At 39.8% G+C, this 22,907-nt stretch overlaps 2 protein-coding genes across 2 annotated transcripts in view; both read right to left on the bottom strand.

Moving 5' to 3' along the window:
- Nucleotides 1–22,907, bottom strand: part of LOC134671231 (semaphorin-2A) — a 433,155-nt gene that overhangs the window by 352,127 nt on the left and 58,121 nt on the right. The window lies entirely within an intron of this gene.
- LOC134671074 (uncharacterized oxidoreductase SERP2049-like) lies at nucleotides 1,157–1,995 on the bottom strand. The gene has a single exon (XM_063528857.1). It carries the CDS (start codon nucleotides 1,950–1,952, stop codon nucleotides 1,188–1,190), a length of 765 nt encoding a protein of 254 aa, XP_063384927.1. The 5' UTR covers nucleotides 1,953–1,995; the 3' UTR covers nucleotides 1,157–1,187.

Below are 22,907 nucleotides of genomic sequence, written 5' to 3'. Positions count from 1 at the left end.
TACCTTAATACACAAACATGCGTTGTTCACTATTTCTTTGTGTACAAAATATACGAGAGACTAGGTCAACAAAAATGTGGCCCAAAACATGAAATTGAAACGTGGGTACGTGTTTTATTAAAGTGATACATCGTGATACAACACGAGTTATCGCGCCGCTCGCTCTTGCCCCCGTGTTACTCCTCATTTGCGTCCACCGACATCGTACCTTTAGCTTTACGTAGCTCTGTCCGCCACACGAAATTAAAACTAATGGCACAAGCAACACGGACTAAATTATAAAGGCAGTGTTAGTTGTTGGCCTATTTATGTTGGGCTTTATTTCCTGCCTTACACGCGTTCATTCTTGTAAGGTTCTTACCGTCTAGCTTTTGCAGAGAATAGTATTTATGTCTGAAGTTGGATCCTAAGTTTGTTCGGAGCTGATTCACTAAACCTCTACGTGTGAGTTGTGCATAATAATTATAATTAATGCACTCCAAGTTGTACTGTTGTGCTCTGTTCGGATTTTGTGGATAGGTACCTACTTTATTTTTATTATTTTCGTCGAGTTGAGTCATAGAATATTTAGCATTCATTTTTATAAAACGTCACCTCTCTTCTTCCTCGCGTTATCCAGGCATTTCGCCACGGCTCATGAGAGCCTGGGGTCCGCTTGACAACTAATCCCATGATTTGACGTAGGCACTAGTTTTTACGAAAGCGACTGCCATCTGACCTTCCAACCCAGAGGGTAAACTAGGCCTTATTGGGATTAGTCCGGTTTCCTCACGATGTTTTCCTTCACCGAAAAGCGACTGGTAAATATCAAATGATATTTCGTACATAAGTTCCGAAAAACTCATTGGTACGAGCCGGGGTTTGAACCCGCGACCTCCAGATTGCAAGTCGCACGCTCGCACCGCTAGGCCACCAGCGCTTCATCACCAGCGTTTCATCAGCGTTTTATAAAACGTCACCTATGATGCAAATAATGATTTTGACAAATTCAACATTTTATAATATATTTCAACATAAAAAGATTAGAATTTAGTTACAATACATTTTTTTTTTAATAAAATTGATCTAAGTATTTATTTTACTCAGATTAACTAAAACAGTTCCAAACTTTTACCTGTATGAATAGTTTAAATTAATGTCCGAAATTTAAAATAAAATTACATTACAAGTTATCACGTAATGCGCTATCACATAAGCGTTTCACCATTATCTATCACGTAAACTGTGCCAGTGATACTGCGCGCGCGATCGCTGGCTAGATACACAATCAGATCAGCCACCTCCCCTGGTTCCGCCATTTTACCCAGCGGATAGCTCTTATCACGAGCCGCGTACAGTTGTTCCACTTCTTCTTTGCTGAATCCGGCGTTCTGCGCGAACGGAGTCCTAGTACCTCCAGGATTGACGGAACATACTCTTACTCCGTCACGGGCAAGCTCCAAAGCCACACACCTCGTCAGCTGATCAAGCGCAGCTTTTGAAATGCAATAAGGCAAGTAATCAGCATCTTTGATAGGCTTGAAAGCAGCAACGCTCGACACGTTCACAATACAGCCCTTGGTTTTCACAAGATAAGGTGTAGCAAGACTGGTTAATATGTATACCGATCTGACGTTCACAGCCATGACGGTGTCATAAGGCTCGACGCCATCACGAATACTGCCGCGCATTCCGACTGCAGCATTATTCACAAGCACGTCAATCTTCTCAAACGTTTCAATAGTCTTCGTCACCATATTCTTTACGTCGTCATCGCTGCTTAATTCCGCTCGAACAATCAACGGTTTGATTCCATTCTCGGCTTCACATTTCGCCGCTATGTCGTTGAGTAGTTGCTCGTTTCTTGCGACGAGGACGAGGGAGGCAGATTGTTTGGCGAACAGGAAGGCGGCAGCTGCACCGATGCCGGAACTCGCGCCAGTAATCACGACGACCTTATTCTTGAAGTCCATCGTCGGGGACGCCGCACTGCAGACTGATCGAGCTCCGAATGTTTATGTACAAACAAACTGTGGCCTCGAAAGCTGAATGTCGAACGCAGTGAAGGGAAACTGATTAGATAATAGTGTTGATAGTTTTTTATGCTGTTCGTTAATGATGTCGTTAGGAGATAACCAATGATTTGGTATTAGGTAGTAAAATAGATTATTGATTACAGTATTTTTCCCTTCGTTTGCTTCTTTTAATCAGAATCTTATTAGGTAATTAGGTATGGAGTAAAGTCGACTAATTAATTTTATGTCTCGTCATCAAGTTTGAGATTACAAAGATACCTAGATGAATGAGATACTGCTGATTTAGATTTAGATATCTAAATCTGAACCTTATTCAAATGTTGATAATCTTAATTTGTTGATTCGTTTTTTTTAATAGGTAAATCCACTGCATGCATTTTATACTAAAGGTACTCACGAGTTTCCTCATAATAATGAGGATGTGGAAAGGTGATCCAAATTAATCTCCATGATGGAAGTTCACCGAAGAATTTTTAATTAAATTTTATATAATTAAAAGAGTGGTTTTGAAATAATCTACTGAAGTAATGAGGTTAGGAATACCGCGGTTCCGGGCACTTCAGTACCTACCTACAAAAACAAATTAAACCTGTTTTCATTAGATACATACTTTTTAGCCGCAGCCGCAGGGAGTCGACCGTACTGATGTATTAAATAGTCAAAGGGACGCATTTAGTAGGTACCTAACATAACGGTATACATACGTTCAAATATAGAATTAGGAGGGATACTTACTAAATGAAATTTAACATCGATGTAAAACTAAAACACTATTAATTCTTCGTATGTCTTTGTCAAAAATATGCTACTGAATTAATAACCTTGACATTGTAACTTAAAGTCCAAAGTGTGTGATGCGGATACGGGACAATGCATATGAAAGGTTAATTTATACATTCGACTTTGATATCATAGTTCTATCATAATGATACGGTTTTAGCATAGCGTAATAAATAAAGAAAGACTGCTGTATTCGAACTTCAAAATATTCACAAAAGACGACACGTACTAGATCCATTCTAGATACGTTATAGTTTAGATATCAACTAGTTCTCTTTTGCAGCGCAAATCGGGCAACCAATGTCACTTTTACGTTAGATAGAGTAAGATATCTATTAGATGTGAATTGGATCTCTAAGTCATATCCTATGGAAATCGTTCAAGAGTATCTCCATAATCGCGCAAATGTAAAATTTGACAGGTTAAATCTTAAACATATCGTTATCGTATCTTGGTGATGTCTAAAAGATATCTAATAGATGTCTATTTCAAAATCAGAATCGGGCCCCTAATCGAAGTAACAGTGACGTAGAAAACATCAAAAAACTGTTTGTCTCTGTGGTTCAATAAGCAATTAGATAAGCTCCCTCAAACAATACTTATCAGTCCGCCCGCACCCGAAATATGTATTTTAAAACGCGTTATCCATTCAGGATTCGGCTAAACCATTCGTCCCAACTCAGTATCGAGGGTAAAATGTAATGTCGGTCCGAGTCATGCCATTTACATGAATGATTATTCAGGCATAGTTACATCCCGGGCGCAGAATCATACGAAAATGGACTTTGAATCTAGGACAATAAGGTTACTTTTCAATTTTGATGGTTCTGAGACCATTTCAAAGTTTATCTGGACCCGCATGGCGGTATTGTTCGTAGTGCCAGCCTATGTTAACACGCGTTGGTCTACATGGCAAACAGAAAATCGAATTTTAGGTAGCGCGTGTTCGGCGAGTGACGGTTAAAACCAAATGTGCTTTTTGAAAGATGGGTTACAGCACGCGATTGACGTAACATAGGAAACAGCGGCGTTATTGCGACACGGCTGCGTTGTCGGTCCCTTTGATAATGGTTTATACATACTTGAAACAACTGATTTATTTCAGAAAATATTGCTGCAAAAACTCATTTATTAGTGTAAGAGGGACGCACAAACGAACACCATTCGATAAAAATATTAAAATAAGTGTAAAAGCCGTAGCCAGGGGCTTCATTAGAAAGCGACCGGAAAAACTCCTAGGAAGGAAGTTGAGAATTATTTTTATAGATTAGATTTAATAACATTTTTACAACATAATAAAAATACTAAAACTTATAAATAAAAAAATTGCCCTTAGTCAAACCAGTAGGGTTTTTATAGATTGATTGCTGACATTGACACAATGTATAGGTATGATTAAATTTTAATACTCACCAATTGTGTGTTGAGTTTTCTTTGCCTAAAGTATCATTGAGTAGATTGCATTTTTTACCTGTAACAAATATAAATATCTTTTTATTAAGTAATTTACACCTTTTTGAAAACTATAATGCATTGGCGGATTTAACTTAAGGCCCAGTAGTCCCGGGCCTAGGGCGCCAATTGTGACAAAAAAATTCGCTGATGATAACAAGGAATAACTCAAAATGTAGTCAATATGATGGGTGCTGAGAAAGGGGCAGCTACAGGGCCTGGGGCCTAAGGCAGCAAAGACTGCAAATCCGCCACTGACTATGCCTTATATTTACTTTAATTATTTTATTTTATTTAAACTGCCCTGCAGTTTGGCAGAAGAAAAACGTCTGTAAAGTAGGGTTTATTTCACCTGAATAAATGATTTTTTTTTTACTTACACTAGATACTTTTCTTAAACCAATAATTAAAGCCAAATTCAAAAACGACTTTCGCATATCACTGATATTAGCAAGAAAACGCTTAACTAAGTTTGATTTATAAACAAAAACGCAAAGTTATACAAGCACAGCGGGGTCTCAGCGGGTGGGGACATTCGTAAGTTAGGCCTTTATCATAAATCTTCCCAATGGATCACTCCTCGAGGTGTAGGTACCCATTCTTTACTCGGCGTGTTACCTGTATTAAATATTGGAGCTTAGGTATAAATATTTACACGTTTATACTTATCCGTTTATATATCTGAAGGTTATACAAGATGACTTAAAAGTTAGTAGGTATAGTTTACTTTATTTCTATTAGTTACATTTGAAAATGGACTTCGTAATGTAATTTCAATTCTAATAAAATTTCATCTCGACTTATATTGGAATATAAATCACATTCGTTTGTTTGTTAGATATGTTCGACATTCGAATATCATAACCAAATCGTATTCGATGTAATTATTACGCTAGAACAAAATTGTACTGTAATTTTATTTTAACAAAACAGTTTATATTTAATGCTGGCCGTAAATAATTTGCGGTTTTTAACGCATGATAGACAGTTTATGATATGAGCGTGAATAAAATTGATTGAAATAATATTATTATAAGGTTTTTAATTTAAAATCATTACAATTCCTTTTGGATCTCAGGAGGGTAATGAAAAATGCAAATAGCTGAACGCTTTGCTAATCACTTAACAAATTTGTGAAATTTGTTACCCAATTTCAAAGTGTAATCGTACACAATCAAAGTTGCAGTAAATACAAGCTGCAAATTAGTGCCAGCCCTTAGGATTTGCATATTTAAATGAGGCTTAAAAGTCTTGGGAACCGCAGCTGTGGCAGAAATCAATCAGTAAGCCTTTGGCTGCTGCACGAGGCGGATGTCTGTGTTGGGGATTTGCATAAAATATTGTAGAAATTTTCTATTAATTTTACTCAAGTCGTGAATATTTTAACATTGTAATTTTTGTTTTTCTTGTAAATTCTTGAGATTGTAGTTATAACTGAAAAATTACAAACATTTGTAATGAGAAGTTACCTTTCTTTGTGAAAAGAAAGTAGGCTAATAAAAGATTAACTCGATACATACAAAAATAAGGAGGAAGGAAAAGGAGGGGGTGGAACAAGTTTTCATTGCTATTCAAGATCGGAAATCCTTGAAGCTCGTACGCAGATTTCAGCTAAGATCAGAAGAATTTATATGTATTTTCAATCACATTTTCATCTGCACACAGATCATAGCGCCAAATATTGTAAATAATTTTAGGTACCTACTAAGCGAGACGCAGATAAAGCCAGTCAGGGTAAATACTCCATTCAAATCACGAGCCATTTAAAACCGCATTTTACTAATACGAGTATTCATTAACCCTGCCTGACCTTTTAAATTTATACCTGCAGTTTACTCTTGGATATGTAGGGATTTTCTCAGAATTTAAATTCGGAATTCGATTTGACGTTAACCATTTTGCATTTCGCCAAGGAACATATGTACGTGCACGATACGTCAGTATCAAAAGTAGGACTCGAGGCGGCTTCCGCACCGGTGGCGGGAAATCTTTGCGGAAATCTCTGACACAGTTTGGTTAAAACAGTAATTCAACTAGGCATTATTTTTGTAACTTACTAATTTAGACTACTAGCGCAATTCAGGCAACCAATCTGCCGAATTCTAACTTTAAGATACGTCAATTAATAGATCTAGAAACGATATGGATTAGATGTGTCAGTGTCAAAAGTGACGTATTTGTTTGAAGAAACGTCACATTTGACACTTGACATATATAATTCATATCGTTTCTAGATCTATTAATTGACGTTTCTTTAAGTTAGAATCGGGCCGTAAATAATGGGATGCAGCAGCGGCTGCAGTACCTTTGAAACCACCATATAATTTATTATAGAGCGTGCTCCGCCGCGAAGTTATACGAAGTTTTGTCTTATTTATCATACTGCGGCGTAATGCGTTGATAATTATACTTGTATGTCTTATATAGGTATCAGATTACGGCGATTAAAAGGGTATGCATGGACGTCCAGAACATAAGGTAATCAGAATCTGTTTTTTTTTGTCAGGCTTTGTTAACCTAGTCTATCAGGCGTTAATCATACAATAGCTTACAAATGCTAACTAACAACTGTCAATAGCTGAATAAAATTAAAATCTGCGAGACTAAATTGATCCAAAACTCTCTTAGTTGGGTTACTGTCATGTATGTACTGCGACGGAAATCTCGGCACCCGATAACATTGAGGAAGTTTTTGTGTTTATCTGTTTTGCGGCGTATTAGGATGGATAAAGCGACATCAAGCTCCTTGCATCTTTTCGACACGGCTATCATGTGATATCATCATCATCATCATCATCTCAGCCTATATACGTCCCACTGCTGGGCACAGGCCTCCTCTCGAGCGCGAGAGGGCTTGGGCTATAGTCCCCACGCTAGCCCAATGCGGATTGGGGACTTCACATACACCTTTGAATTTCTTCGCAGATGTATGCAGGTTTCCTCACGATGTTTTCCTTCACCGAAAAGCGACTGGTAAATATCAAATGATATTTCGTACATAAGTTCCGAAAAACTCATTGGTACGAGCCGGGGTTTGAACCCGCGACCTCCGGATTGCAAGTCGCACGCTCTTACCGCTAGGCCACCAGCGCTTCATCATGTGATATAGATATTCAAAAATACCGCGAAAACTTCGATTTTGCATCGTCTATTTTAGTTTAAAGTTTTGTCATTTAAACTGTAACATAAACGCAGTAGTACTCGACATACTAATGCTCAATAGATGTCACCTTCTATTGACAATGACTTAAGTTTCAAGATGACATGTACTGCTGCGACCGCGTCGAGCACCAGTCCGTTTGTAGTTTACCCTAAACGACACACGAATTGAAAAATGTTTGTACCTTGATTACCATCAACCCTTTGCCCACAAAACACAATATTATGTCCAGTAAGTCGATGTAAGTACCATATTCATCATGCGAAAGCAAAGCAAGCGGCAGAGCACGAGTCCATCCATCAGGCTCGGGCCCTATGACAAGAGGGCTTACTCTTCATGAATATTTACAACCCTGTTTATGGCCCAGACCGAGTTCGAAAAAATATGTCTTAACTCGATTCGCTTTTTAACTTCGCGAGCTAAAATATTAATAGCTTCCGAGGAACTCCCGTTTGTTTACGGACTAATAAAATAAATGGACCGTGGCTTCAGTTATGTCTTTTTCAAAATCTCGGGTAGACTTCTCAACATTTTTTCTTTAAATCATTTATTTACATACAATATATATACAGTGGTACAACTAAACGAAATTAATAGGTAACTAGCTTAAATCTAAAATAGGCCCCTGAGGCATTGTACCAAGGATGCTGGCGGCATTTCCCCGCTGTATCGCAATACTGATACGTTGTGCGAGGTAGCCGCCAGCTCTTCGGTCACCAGTTACGTCAACCAGACGCTTCGCGATTTCTGCGAACAACTTATGCGCGCTGGGACCCCATGGACCTAGAGTTTCAACATTCATACTGGAAAGTGCAAACATCAAAATTTTATAGAGTTAGACCAAGAAATGTCTGCAGCGATTTTGATAGCCCACTCAGTGCGTTATTTACAAGTCATAATTTCATAGAAATTTGACGTTTAAAATTACACTTGCACTGTGTGGACTATCAAAATTGCTGCAGACTTTTCTCGGTCTGACACTACCACAATATAAATTTTACCGTTAGTTAGTCAAATTGACACATAGATTAGGTTTCAATTTTAAATACCTACATCAGAAGTTATTTTACTAAACAATATACTTCTCTAATCACAATTGGTCAAAATTGCTGCCAATATGACACGCAATATGTAATAACAAAACTGCGACGGCCAGTACAGTGGACAGAAAAAAATAGCCATTTTAAAATCATTTTTGGTCATAAAATGGAAAAAATTGTCTTATTGCTAGTCTAGTTTCCTAGTTTTTGTCCGAACCGAGTAGTAGGTATCACCTCACCCAGAGGAAATTCAATAACTTTGACATTCGAGAACAAATATACCCCCGTCACGACTAAAAGGCAGTCTCACATTTTCTGAGAGCTGTCAATATGTTTACCAAAAATTCTTTGACAAAAGACGGCCTTTGTTACTCGGCACTTTTTGTTTTGCCCAACTTCTTTGATCAATCATGACAAATTGTGTTTTGTTTTTAGAGCGCCCGTAATGTTGTCTGACAGTTGTGGTCCAAAAGTTCGCTTTGTGGAGACAAACGAAGAAGTTTAAAAATAGATCCTTCATTCAGAAGAAAAAATGATGTCGATAACGACAAATTAAAAATACGGATATAAATAAAACCGTAATTTATTTCACATCTAATTATTTACAATTTAGCAACTGGAACTCGATGAAATATACCGGTAATAATTGGAAAGCTCTAACTATATGTGTATCAATTTTAGAAAGTAACTATGTCCATAAATGTGATGCAATTAAGTAACAGCCTATTAAAGCATGCACAGTTGAAATTTAGTTAGGCACTGTTTGTTAAACGAACTGTGAAACCATGCCCCTATTGCCAATTACAACTATGTTTGAACTCTGTGTTATTTGCTCTAAACAGATTATTTTATATCCCGTGTCCTTCAAGTTTAACAATATTTCACGTCGCCTCAAGAAAGCGAACGCCTTGGAGGCCGGGAAAATATGGCGCGCAATAAAAATGTCAAGTCAAGTCATCAGAATGGAAAGCCTGAGGCGTTTTGTCGCCAGATGCGGCACTGAATCAATGAAAAACTGTTTTCTTGCGTGCCCCACATAGGCGATATATCAGGACGCGCTGCCCGATCCTTCGCGGAGGTAGAAAAACTTTGCGAGATCGTAATAATAGCTTTTGTTATGTTTGTTGACGGGACAAATGCTGATCCGTGCACCTGCTTGCCGTGACGGGGAATACGGGTATTTTGTTGTGAATTTATCTTTCCGGCACTAAATCAAACTCCGACCCTGCAATTTCGACTGTATTACGCTATTGTGATGTCACACCGTTACTCACTCTGATGGAAATCGATGAAAACATCGAGTACGTTTCGGAGCTACAAAGGCGTGCCGCTATGTAAACAGAAAACCGTTAATTTGATCTAGTGTTCAGTACTGATTGTTTATTTAGGTTCACATATACCTACAATCTTACTTTAACCATTATTACAGATAATTTTGTTGAGACTAAATAAAAAAAATCTCAGAAAGGCCAATCTCGGAATTGAATTTGTATCTTATAAAAACAATATTTTGACGAAAGAACCTTATGTTCCCTAATTTACTATTCAATTTAATCAATCCCTTAAACGACCTTACAAGAATCACGCATCAAACTACACCAGTTACAAAAGAAACGGTGCATAGAAATACAAATAAATTAAACTGTGCTAGACAACAGGTGAACAAATGAAGAGCTAGTGTTTTTCACCTAGATAAATAGTCACACCTTAGCAGACCCCACATCAAAACAAGGAAACGACTGACTTCCTATCGACTGCCATGTTACACACAATATTTTAAAGAGGCGTTGTTCAGAACAATGAGTTCAGAACAGTTTTCATGTCGGAAGTGGCATTACACTGAACATTAGCCGGGCCGATAAGGCGCCGACACAAATTGGAGCTAGCACGCGACCGCTGCCATCGCATTAGCCCAGCGATCATGACTTTATGAACCCAATTTTTGTGATTGGGCTATGTGCGTCTACGTCTCCACGTTAACGTATTCAATAAATCTGATATCATAACTTACTGACTACCATTGATCCTAAAATATGAGTTAGACAAGCTGGACTTGCGTTTTGATCGAAGCTAAAACGATAAAGCGTTATGTTGTTCCGACATCGACAGCCAGAAGGAAATCAAGATTGCTGCACCGGCTCTGAGGCCTAGGACAGGAACGACATGATAGTATCTAGAAATAGACTTACAAAAGGTAAGGAAGAAAGTGCGAAGGGCAATGAGGGTGGCGACAAAGAGGGACGACTCTCAGAGCTGGGACACGTATAGAGAAGTCAGGAATAAGTACACCAGACTAAGAGAGAAAGCTAGACTAGAGGGCTGGAGGAGGTTCACGGGAGATTTAAACAGCTATTCAGAGGGGGCACGAGTAGTGAAACTGCTGGCAGGGGATCGATCGTGCCAACTGGGTAGTCTGAGAGTAAATGGAGACTTAGTTACGGAACCAGAGGAGATATTAAGCGTAATGCTGAAATCACACTTTCCGGACTGCAAAGAGATGACAGAAATGGAGGAGCAGGAAGGTCGGGAGGAGTCAGACTGGGCAGCGGCATTGGAGGTGGTGGAGGAGGAGAGGGTAGAATGGGCGATCTGCTCCTTTGCGCCCTTCAAGGCTGCGGGTCCTGACGGAGTCCTGCCGGCACTACTGCAGAAAGGATATAGATACATAAAAGAGGACTTAGAGGAATTATACAGGGCAAGTATTGCACTAAAATACATTCCAAGGGTGTGGAGAGAGGTGAGGGCGGTTTTCCTGCCGAAACCGGGTAAGAAATCATACCAAGAAGCGAAGTCATTCAGAAGCATAAGTCTGTCGTCGTTCGTACTAAAGACCTTAGAGAAAGTGATAGACAAACATATAAGAGAAAATGTGGAAAGCAGTGGAGACCCGCTACATGGGAATCAACATGCTTACATGGCAGGAAAGTCAACGGAGACAGCCCTACACAACCTAACTTTAAGGGTGGAAAGGGCACTAGAAACGAAACAGTACGCACTAGGCTGCTTCTTCGACGTTGAGGGGGCTTTTGACAAAGCAACCTTCGAGGCCGTAGAAGAAAGTCTGAAGAGAGAGGGCATCCGACCGACAATAGCGCAATGGATAGGTAGAATGCTAAAAGGTAGATCCATTACGGCGGAGCTGGGAGGAGTAGACGATTAGTCCAAGAAGGGGGTTCCCACAAGGGGGATGCCTGTCCCCCCTGATGTGGTGCCTACTTCTGGACTCAATGGTAAAAGAGCTCAACAGAGGAGGCATGTACATGCAGGCTTACTCTGATGATGGAGTGCTGCTAGTGAGAGGAATGGTTCTCACCGTGATAAGAGATATAATGATAAGAGGTCTCAGACACCTGTCTGAGACCTCTTATCATTATATGACCTGACTGAGGTGGTGCAGAGAGAGGGGGTTGGATCTCAATCCATCGAAAACGAAACTAGTGCTATTCACTAATAGAAGAATAAAGGAGATGAAACCCATAAAGATACAAGGAATAGAACTAGACATGGTGGAGGAGTTGAAATATCTGGGCGTTACTTTAGACAGTAAACTCGGGTACAAAACTCACATCAAGGAGCAGACGGCTAAAGCTATAAGAACACTGTTCCAATGCAAAAGGGCAGTAGGAAAGAACTGGGGACTGAAGCCAGGAATGATCCACTGGATCTACAAGGCGATAATACTACCCAGGGTGCTATATGGAGCAGTGACATGGTGGCATAGAGCACATATTAAAGAAAACCAAAGAGAACTAACCAAAGTCCAGAGACTAGCGTGCCTCATGATGACGGGGGCTATGAGAACGACCCCGACACACGCAATGGAGGTAATGCTAGGCTTGAAACCACTCTGGATTGAGGTGGAGAAAAGAGCCACGGAACAGTGGTATAGAATGAAAGCATGCAAGGAATGGAGAGGAAGCAGCGTGGACAAGAGACACGCGCTGATACAAAGAGAGGCACTATCAAAACTTGAAATGTTGATGGCTAATAATGACCTTATAAAGAGGCAGGAGATTTTTGACAAGAAATATAGAATACACATAGGAGAAAGAGACAACTGGAAGGTGGAAGTCGGACACCCGACGACCATCTGCTTCACGGATGGCTCAAGAAGAAGCTCGACGAAACTAGCAGGAGCGGGCATAGTGATCCCCAAACTGGGAGAGAAGGTATCAGTACCACTGGGTAGATATGCTAGCGTGTTCCAAGCCGAGGTATGTGCTATAACACGCTGCGCAAGCATAATCAAAAAGAGCGCAAACCAAGAGGGAGCTGTTGTAATATATACAGACAGCCAGGCAGCACTAAAGGCACTAAAGAAAATATCAGTTACCTCCTCGCTCGTGAGAGAATGTCGAGAGGAGCTCAACTTGATAGGCAAGCAAAGAAGTGTCACGGTGGCATGGGTACCAGGACACCAGGGAGTAACGGGAAACGAGAAAGCAGACGAGCTGGCGAGGATAGGGGCGGAGACGGAATACATAGGTCCGGAACCGGCTCTGCCTATGTCAGCTGATGTCACGAAGGGAGTCATAGAGAAGGTAAAAGAGATGGTAGCACAGAGAGAATGGGTAGAAGAGACTGGATGCAGACAGTCGAAGATGATGATCAAAGGTATAGACCACAGGAGAACCAGGTATCTTTTGAAACTAGGTAAGAGCAGTCTGAGACTACTGACAGGTATCATTACAGGTCACAATACTCTCAACAGACACCTTAAGATAATGGAAATTAGTAGAGACGCCTCCTGTCCACATTGTGGTAAGGAGGAGACCAGCTTACACTTACTAGCAGAATGTACTATGTACGCGGCACCGCGATATAATACATTCGGTAGAGACACACTAGAAGAAAGCGAACTAAAGGACGTCGAACTCAAAGATGTCCTTCTGTTCTGCAGGAAAACAAGAAGATTTGAGGAGAATAGTGTGGGAATGCAGCCGGGACAGTAACCTGCAGCTCCAACTCCAGGGAACCGGGCTGAATGAACGCGACAAGCGATCGACAGCCCGCCTGCTTCCGGCCGGGCGTCCCTACACTACATCTACATCTACATCTACATCTAGAAATAGAGTACCCGTCCCTTTCTAATTAATGCAGTTAGGAAAAGACGGGTAGTCTACTTATCTCGCGGGCGACTCGCGCTGCTTTTGTGATGGGCCTCTAAGCCTATGACTATTAGATAAATAATAGATAAGATCCATGTACACAAGAAACGAATAGACGGAACTGACACTGCGGAAATATATTTATAACATAACCATAATACTTAAATATTTTTTTATGATATAGAAAGTAGGCAACATCAGAGGGGTTGTGTGTTGCCGGCCTTTAAGATAGGAGTGCGTTCTTTTCGTAAAGTCACAGAATAAATAATAGTACTAGGTACAGAAGACTCACTCTCTAACAAAACGCGTCTGTCACGATCAGCACAGATATGGCCGCTAGGTGGCGACAGCGTCACGCGCGGCTTATGGCATACCCCAAAATTGGGGTCGAACGGACGTACTTTTAGCTACCTGTAGCAAAGCGACGAAATTGCGGAGTGAGCCACGCCTGGTAAATGTCGTATCGGTTCGAAAAAACCGCTGGCCACAGTTCAGTTTAGCTGTGCGATGCATGAAGTTTCTAAACACGCATAGTTTGAGGACTGACAACCATCTGACCAGCCATCCATCTCACCAATCATCTCCGGGAATCATGTATCTCACGAACACACATAAAACATCCACCAGACTGCGCATAGTCGCGCTACCCCCTCTGCCACGGATACGGTAATTTTACTCCATGTTCGAGCCAAAAGTGTCTTTGTGTGACGTCCGTGTCTTTGAACGGGCCAATCACGGCACGGCACTTCGCTCACCTCGTCCCGCGCACCCCCGCATTTTTGGCATCATCGGTTGCATGAAATTATTGCTCTAAACTCGGTCTAGAGGATTCCTAGTCTATGCTCACGAAGTAAGTCCAAAATTCCTTGTGATCTACGCTAAAAATCCATAAATACACAATACAAAAGCTTATAAGCTACTAAAACATGACCCAGAAGTCAGAAGCAGTAGGTCGATGCGGCTTGAATGGGATGATAGATAGATAAACCGATGCTTGACACCATTGCAGAAGTGGGGTGTAAATTTCCAGAACGACAAATGCATCGCGAGCTGCAATTTATGCTTTTCTGCGGCGGTTAGGTATAAATTATCCCGTAACATAAATTTCCCAAGTAAATTCTGTTTCGGAGTTCCGAAAACCTGTTTAGTTTGTAACCGGCTTATTGTTTGACAATGTGTTCCTATTTAAATAGGTAAATTCCAAACAGCATAGGTATCTGTTGTGTAGTGAAACTAAAGTCGTATTTAGAATATGATGCAATCAGCAGCAGAAGTTGCTAAGCGGGTCAGGTGCTCAAAATGATCTTGGCAACTTTATTGTTAGGAGAATAAGTGCGTGTGTCAATGTAATTTTGTACATCTCGCCCTTTTAGGAACTTGCTGCTGACTGTAGCAATTTGTTTTCAATAAGTTTCGCTTGCAGACTATTTAAAACACGCCCTGAAATTTAAATGAAACTGCTGTCATATTGTACGTTCGTAAATTTACCATCGTATCAAATAGAATATTACATATTTTAGTAGGTAATCTACAAATAAGCCTCATTCTCACTTAATCGTTGCAAATACGCTCAATATTAATCTCAGCAAATATCCATAAAACTCGCTAAATGTAGAATAAAATACGTTTTGTAAAAGTGTGCCAGTTACGAGTATACCGGCGACAGTCCCGTTAACATCTGTATCCGTATATCCGTTGCTTATCGCCTAGTGGTGAATCGAATTCTCAAGCAACCAGAAAAATTGCGCCTTCAGATTTTTAAAAACTGCCCGTTTTCGTAGAGCGCTCTTATTCTGGTTTGCTTGGATAAAGTAACTTTTGCTCGGCAAGCGAATATATTGAAACCCCTGTTGGTCCCCTGAGAATCCCCAGAAACGCCTCGGGTTCATTCCGCTCCGCGTTTATCTGTAAGCAATCAAACAAACGCCGAGATAATGACATTACAAGTTACGTCAGCTTTCCATATATCCTTGCGAGTATCAAATTTGCTAAATTACCTTTTACGAAAATTTTAAAACATGTGATGGTAAGAACTAAAAATTATGAGAGAAGTACCATACATACATGTAGGCCTAATACGAGGAAATCTGCACTAGAATATACTAATTTAAATAACCTGCATGCAGCATATTATTATGTAGGTTTGAAATTGTGTGTTTTAATTGCTTAGCTTTTGATAGCTAGCAATATCGATTAGCAATCTAATTTTACATTTTTGGAACAGTCAAAATAACACATTTGAAGTCATTCAGTACCTAATTATTTAAAGACAACCATTGTTTAAAGGAATACTCAAGTAGTCAATTAAAAATTAATCACTACTATTAAAACAAATAATTACATAGTTTTAACAAAATGTAGCATTATATAGGCTGTGTGACTTTGTTTAATAATATAATAAAGTTTATTTATTAATATAAATTACTAAAAGACATAAACAGGAATACAAAACTAAAACTAACTACAATTAAAATAACTAAAATAATTTCCTTTAAATTATATATGCCATGATTTAATAATAAAATTCAGCTTATTATTCTAAACACAATCCGTAGAATAGTCGAAGCATAAAATTCAGCTTATTATTCTAAATAAAACGTATTTTTATCAGCAGTAAATGTCAAGTCCACCTCGAAAATCAAACTAGAGTGTCCTGTAGAGTATCTAACGTTTAACTCGAAGACTTTAAAATTTTACGACTATTTACCCTCTTATGACGTGAGGGTGCGAAGAAGAGATAAGGAGGCATTCGCGCCATAAAGGGGTTAAAAAGTATATCACACAAAGACGGGTTTTATATATGGAGTTAGCAAGTTCGCATTAACATGACATTTGAATACAAATTAGTTAAATTATAATATTTCTTGCGCGCCTGATGGCTTGAAATTGTAACGCCAAAATTGAAGTTGAAATTGTAATGCACATGCTGCATGCATATGGGGTTTGTCGCTTTATCAGACCTTTATTAATTCATCATCATCATCATCATCTCAGCCATAAGACGTCCACTGCTGAACATAGGCCTCCCCCTTGGACCTCCATTCGTACCGGTTGGAAGCCACCCGCATCCAGCGTCTTCCGGCGGCTTTAACAAGGTCGTCCGTCCATCTTGTGGGTGGACGTCCTACGCTGCGTTTGCTAGTCCGTGGTCTCCACTCGAGCACTTTTCGACCCCATCGGCCATCTTCTCTGCGCGCAATGTGGCCTGCCCATTGCCACTTCAGCTTGCTAATCCGGTGAGCTATGTCGGTGACTTTAGTTCGTCTACGGATCTCCTCATTTCTGATTCGATCACGCAGAGAAACTCCGAGCATAGCCCTCTCCATAGCTCGTTGAGCGACTTTGAATTTTGAGATGAGGCCGATAGTGAAAGACCACGTTTCGGAGCCGTAAGTCATCGCTTTATTAATTGGCGTTGGTTTATTATATTACCGGCCTGGACATATTATGGTATAGAATTATTTACGCATTTATGTGAGATTTGGTATTGAGCAACAAAAGATTATATAAAATAAATTGACAAATCTTAAACCAGCTATATTTTTTATTATTCTAATACTTAGGCCCACTTGGACCATCCCACTAAACCGGGGTTAAGCGGTTAAACCGTTAACCTAGTGTCAAATTATATGGGTAATCATGGCAACTCCAGGTTTAATCGGTTAACCCCCGGTTAGTGGAATGGTGCAAGTGGGCCTTAATCTACGTATAAAACATTGCGAATACCACGTAGGTAACTGCGTTTACTTCATTCAGACATTTTGGTCGATGAAACATACAATCTTTCCCTTTAACTTTTACGAACAATCCTCTGAACAGAGTTTTTGACTACTACGACCACCGCTACGAAACGATTTACGCAGTACAAAGCAGTCAATATCGTTATAAAAACATGCAGGCAATATCCAAACACATTTGAACACAATCTTAACACAAATCCTTCTCAAATAAACGATTACATACCTAAGTGTATATCAAACACAGAGTCTCATCATCCTATACAAACTATGCAGCATTTCAAATCGAGCACGATTATGCTTGCTCAGCCCGTCTTGTCTGTGATGTACGTTGTCATAATAGTAATGTGGATTCAGCCTGCTGCCTCTCAGTCGCAACTTAGATAAATTCGGCAGAGGACAATATTGTAAAAATATACAGGTTGGGACATTTCTAGACTGAGCTGACAGTCGCAACTTAGATAAATTCGGCAGAGGACAATATTGTAATAATTGCATGTGGGACATTTCTAGAGACTGAACTGAAATTATAGTGTTATCTAGGTGATCTACAATCGAGTTATATCGAATTATAATACTAAAGCTCGATTAAAAAGTAAAACACAATCATTGAATAAATAAATTATCTTTATCATTAAAAATGATATTTTTTTTTAATCAGTGACAACCCTAGAAAGTTATTTATATTTTACTATACTGTATTTTAAATTGACACATGCCCTGTCATTCAGTAGGATTTACTTGTTATGGTTGAAACATACAGATTTTTGCACTAAAGTTTAACAAATTGTATCTCATAAACGGTTAGAAATATTAACATGGTTAATCAGTGAAAAACAAAGTACGTAGCGTAAACAATTATCCGTTTGCGTAAAAGTCCTTCGTTTTGTTCCACCCGATATACTAGGGTTATTACTAAGATTATATAATTGCTGAAAGTGTGTAGGTGTGTACCTAACTGGTAACATAAATCAATGAGATTTAACAAAAAAATTCTTATACTACCTACGTATCAATCGTAAATGCTTACTGCATATTTTATGCAACTCTTTTATTAATTAATTTTAATACATCTTTTCTTTTAAAATCTAGGAACGTTTCCTTCGGGCACTTTCTGGGGACCAGTAGTATAATACTGAATACCTAACATTAAGTTACGTTCACGCTATGCGAAAATAATAAAAACATGCCTTTAATACATTCAGCGCCAAGAACCCGACTGTCGGGTAGGGTGGGTCACTCGTGTATGGATCGTTGCGTAATAATGCCAATAAACAGTTATTTCAATTTATTCTGTAATAGGAATTCATTTTCTGCCCCCGGAATATTGTTATATTTTGTATGGTCTGCGCGGTATATTTATGTATCGTCTTGTTCAACTTTCGTTTGAATATCGATTTTAGGTGACATCTCTATTAGCCTCTAACTTCCGGTAGGGTTAGTTACATACAACACTAGCCGTTTCCGGCAGCCATTAACCTTCTTATCGGCCAACTAGAAGTACGTTGCTCCGAATTAAAATTGTGAAAGAATTATTGTAAAGCCAACTTTCGGTCAGATTCTGTGCTTTCGGACTAATTTAGAGAAGTGCCAATTACATTGTGCGCGTGGATGAGTGGCAGGCCTTGCAGAGAGGTATTCCAGGTTAAGGTAACGGTAAGCCGAGCTCGCACATCCAACACCTTGGAATCCTCAGGGAGCGAGCCTGAACCTGCGCGAACCTTCACCATCATCAACGTAAAGGTATGTGATTGTGCACTGTTCTAAGTTGTTATTTCTCGTGTATTCGATATACTTAAATATTTAATAGCAAAAGAAAGTTTTCGTCTTAATGTAAAAATCATACAGTCCACTTCAAATTATTTTCGATTCATTTCGCGTTTAAACATTGTTCCTTCGGCCGGATTAATTGAAAAGTTACCTATTTTTGCATTAAAATATCATATTTGTCGTGTCGTAATATTTTCGTAATAAACTTGTGGGTAAACTTTTATTTTCTCATTTCGGTTAATGGCTGACAGGAAGTGTGGTTTTAGTAGTAGAAATTAGTAGATTTTAGTTGGCAACATTGTAACAGATCATTCCGCTCATTCCATTCGGTCATATCGTAGTCTATGTTTCGTGCCTGTGGCAACAATTCGGTTAACTGTCACTGTCACTTGTGTCAACTGTCAACTTTCGCGACAATAATATTGTTTTTGTTTTTCGTAGTTTTCGTTCGTTGTTTTTCGATAAAAACAGTGGTTATTGCGTGAAAAATGGTTTCGGAAAGTGATACAAACAATAGAGATGTTGACATGGACATGATCGAGCGGGGTTACGCGGTCATGCGGTTAGAACTGCTCCATGATTCTGTGAATTTGGAAGGTTATGTTGAAGGAGATTTAACTCCTATAATTAAAGATTTTCATCGCGCTCAAAAGGCAATTATGCTTAAAACGAAAGACATGGATGCGGAGTTTTCGGTTACTGTCGATTTCGAACAAAAGGTAAAGTCAGTTTTAACTAGGTTACGGAAACTGGTTCCTGCCATAAAATCATGTGATGAAAGTGATCAGAAACTATTCAAAAGTGAAAACAATTCGGCCAAGCTACCTAAAATTGTTATAAAACCGTTTGATGGTCAATTATATAATTGGTTGTCGTTTAAAGAATTGTTTGACTCATTAATTCATAAACGAAACATTTCGAATATTGAAAAGCTGCATTACCTTTTGACATCGTGTCAAGGTAAGGCATTCGATTTAATTAAGAACTACCCAATTTCGGATGAAAGTTACACTGACGCTTACAATGCGCTGAATGATTTTTATGACAGGAAACGACAAATAGCTTTCGGTTACTATGAGAAAATGTTGCATTGTGATCAGGTCAAATCAAAATCTGCAGTTGAATTAGAAAAAGTAAATCGTATATTTAAAGAAACGTTGCAAGTATTAGACAGATTTGGTTTACCAGACAAAAACTTTATGCTCTATCATTTATTATGGGGAAAATTAGATAAGTCAACACGGGAGGCATTTTTACTTGAGTTTAACTCGAATGAGATCCCTCGTTTTGAGATTTTGCAAGAATTTGTCGATAAACAGATCCGTGCCTTAGAGGTTGGCTGACGCTAGGGCAATGCCAAGTGGTAATAAAAGTAAAAATAAATCCTCACTTCTTGTGCCCTCAGCACCTGTTTTAACTTGTCCGGTGTGTGCGGTTGCTGGCCATGAGCTGGAAAAATGTCCCAGGTTTTTAGAATTAAACCCAAATGACAGATTTTCCAAGGTGAAAGAGAATAAACTTTGTATTGTGTGCCTGAAGCCATCCCATAGTATGAAGCATTGTAAGTCAACTGCTCGCTGTGATAAATGTAGTAATCGTCACAACTCGTTACTTCACTTTGAAAAAGTTGATGAAGGTGGTCAAGGGTCAAAGTCCACTTCGCCGTTGACAACATTATCGGTGTATACTAATGACACTCCAGTAGTTTTCTCTACTGCCGTTGCTCGCATGAGGGATTGCACGGGACAGTTGGTGCCTGTTCGGATTCTTTTTGATTGTGCTTCGGCATGTAACTTCATAACCAAGCGCTGTGCAGACCGGCTTGGGTTATCGATAGGTAAGTGTAACCGATCTGTCAATGGAATTGAAAGCATATCAACAGCCCCACGTGGGTCTGTTGTGTGTGAATTATTTCCTTCAAAAGGAAATAATAAGTTTTCGTTTGAAGCCTTCGTGCTATCAAATATATGTTCCGATATGCCATATGATCACCTGGATACCTCGGCATGGACTCATCTAAAGGATCTGGACCTAGCTGATCCTCAATATTACCAACCAGGACCCATTGACATTTTGATCAATGTGGGTCTGATGGTCTCATCCCTTCTACCTGGATTAGTGAAGGGTGAGGAGGGTCAACCGGCTGGGGTCAACTCTGTCTTTGGTTGGCTAGTGATGGGCGACTGTGGTATTGATATGGAGCATTCTCGTTGTCGTTCTCGCAATAATCCTTCTGAAATAAGCAAGGATTGTTATCTCGTTTCGTCACTCTCTATAAGGGAGAATAGGGACCAGTCTTGGGACATAAAAAATGTCGTAAGTCCTAATACTGTATCACCTAAAAATAATTTATCGTGTCGATTTGATGACAGCTCTTTGAAAAATTCCAAGGAGTGTCTTCTGGTTTCGTCGGTGTCTTTGGACAACAGTATCAAGAAGTTTTGGGAAATAGAAAATGTCGTTCGCCCAAACTCTGTTACTTTGGCAAAAGATGACTTGTCGTGTGAAAACCTTATGGGTGCGAAATATTGTCGGAGTCCTGAAGGAAGAATGGTGGTCCCATTAACTTTCGATAGCCTTCAGGATCGCCCCCGGTTTTCTAATTCTCGGGAAATCGCACTTAAGCGACTTCTACATTTGGAAAAGAAGTTTAATATTAACTCTGATTTTCGGACAGCGTATGTCAACTTTATGAATGACTATTTGGATAGTGGTCATATGGAGGAGGTCAGGGCCCCTTCGTCGTGTGAAGGCCCCTTTTATTACATACCCCACCACGGAATTTTACGCCCCGATTCGGTTTCTACCCCGTTGAGGACGGTGTACGACGGAAGTGCCAAGGATAGCCGCGGAAAGTCCCTGAATGACACTCTTTTGCCAGGCCCAAAGTTGCAAAAGAATGTTTTCGATTTATTAATTCGGTTTCGATGGCACGTTGTCGTTTTCACTGGGGACATTAAACAGATGTACCGCCAGTTTCTGGTCGATAAACAAGATTGCGATTATCAACGCATACTTTGGCGGCCATCTCCCTCGGAGCCTGTTAAGGACTTTCGCTTGCTTACAGTCACTTACGGCGTGTCATGCGCGCCCTACCAAGCACTGTGGTGTATTTCGAAGCTGGCGCAGGAGTTTAACGATACCGCTCCTCTGGGTGCTGCAGTTCTCAACAGGGATACTTATGTCGATGACATCGTGTCAGGCGCAGATTCGGTAGAAAATGCGATACTCATTCGTGACGAGCTAGTAAAAATCTTGTCTTCTGCTCGTTTGCATTTAAGGAAATGGACGTCCAACGATCAGGGTTTCCTTGCAGATTTGTCGGATTCCGATTTATACTCGGAACATTTTCGAAATTTCGAGGACGTTCATGACGTATCCCTAAAGATTCTAGGGTTGCTGTGGCAACCTAAATCTGACACATTTTCGTTTAAAACTTCTAATGTAGAGTGTCGTTGCACTAAACGGTCGATTCTTTCAGAGATCGCTCGGATCTTTGATCCTTTAGGATTCCTTTCGCCAGTGGTCTTTCTTGCGAAATATGTGATGCAGCTCTTATGGTCTTCCGGGCTCCACTGGGATGAGGATGTTCCCGCACCTATCGCTGAGGAGTGGCTCAAATTAAAATCTCAGTTGTCGTGTTTGAGTTCACTCTCCATCCCTCGTCGAATGGTTATGTCCCATGACATTCAAATTCATGGCTTTTGTGACGCCTCGGAGCGAGGATATTGCGCAATAGTTTTTTGTCGCATGGTTACTGATGACGAAGAAATTATTGTTCGTCTCTGTTGCGCAAAAAGTAAAGTCTCCCCCCTCCGTCGGCTGTCCATTCCTCGATTGGAGCT

The sequence above is a fragment of the Cydia fagiglandana genome, chromosome 15, assembly GCF_963556715.1.
Source record: "Cydia fagiglandana chromosome 15, ilCydFagi1.1, whole genome shotgun sequence".
Taxonomy (NCBI): domain Eukaryota; kingdom Metazoa; phylum Arthropoda; class Insecta; order Lepidoptera; family Tortricidae; genus Cydia; species Cydia fagiglandana.
Note: the sequence above shows the minus strand (reverse complement) of the source record. Positions and strands in the feature narration are given on the sequence as shown.

What these genes read in the sequence shown, in the direction of transcription:
- LOC134671074 (XM_063528857.1), bottom strand. Translation starts at nt 1,952, where the DNA reads ATGGACTTCAAGAATAAGGTCGTCGTGATTACTGGCGCGAGTTCCGGC.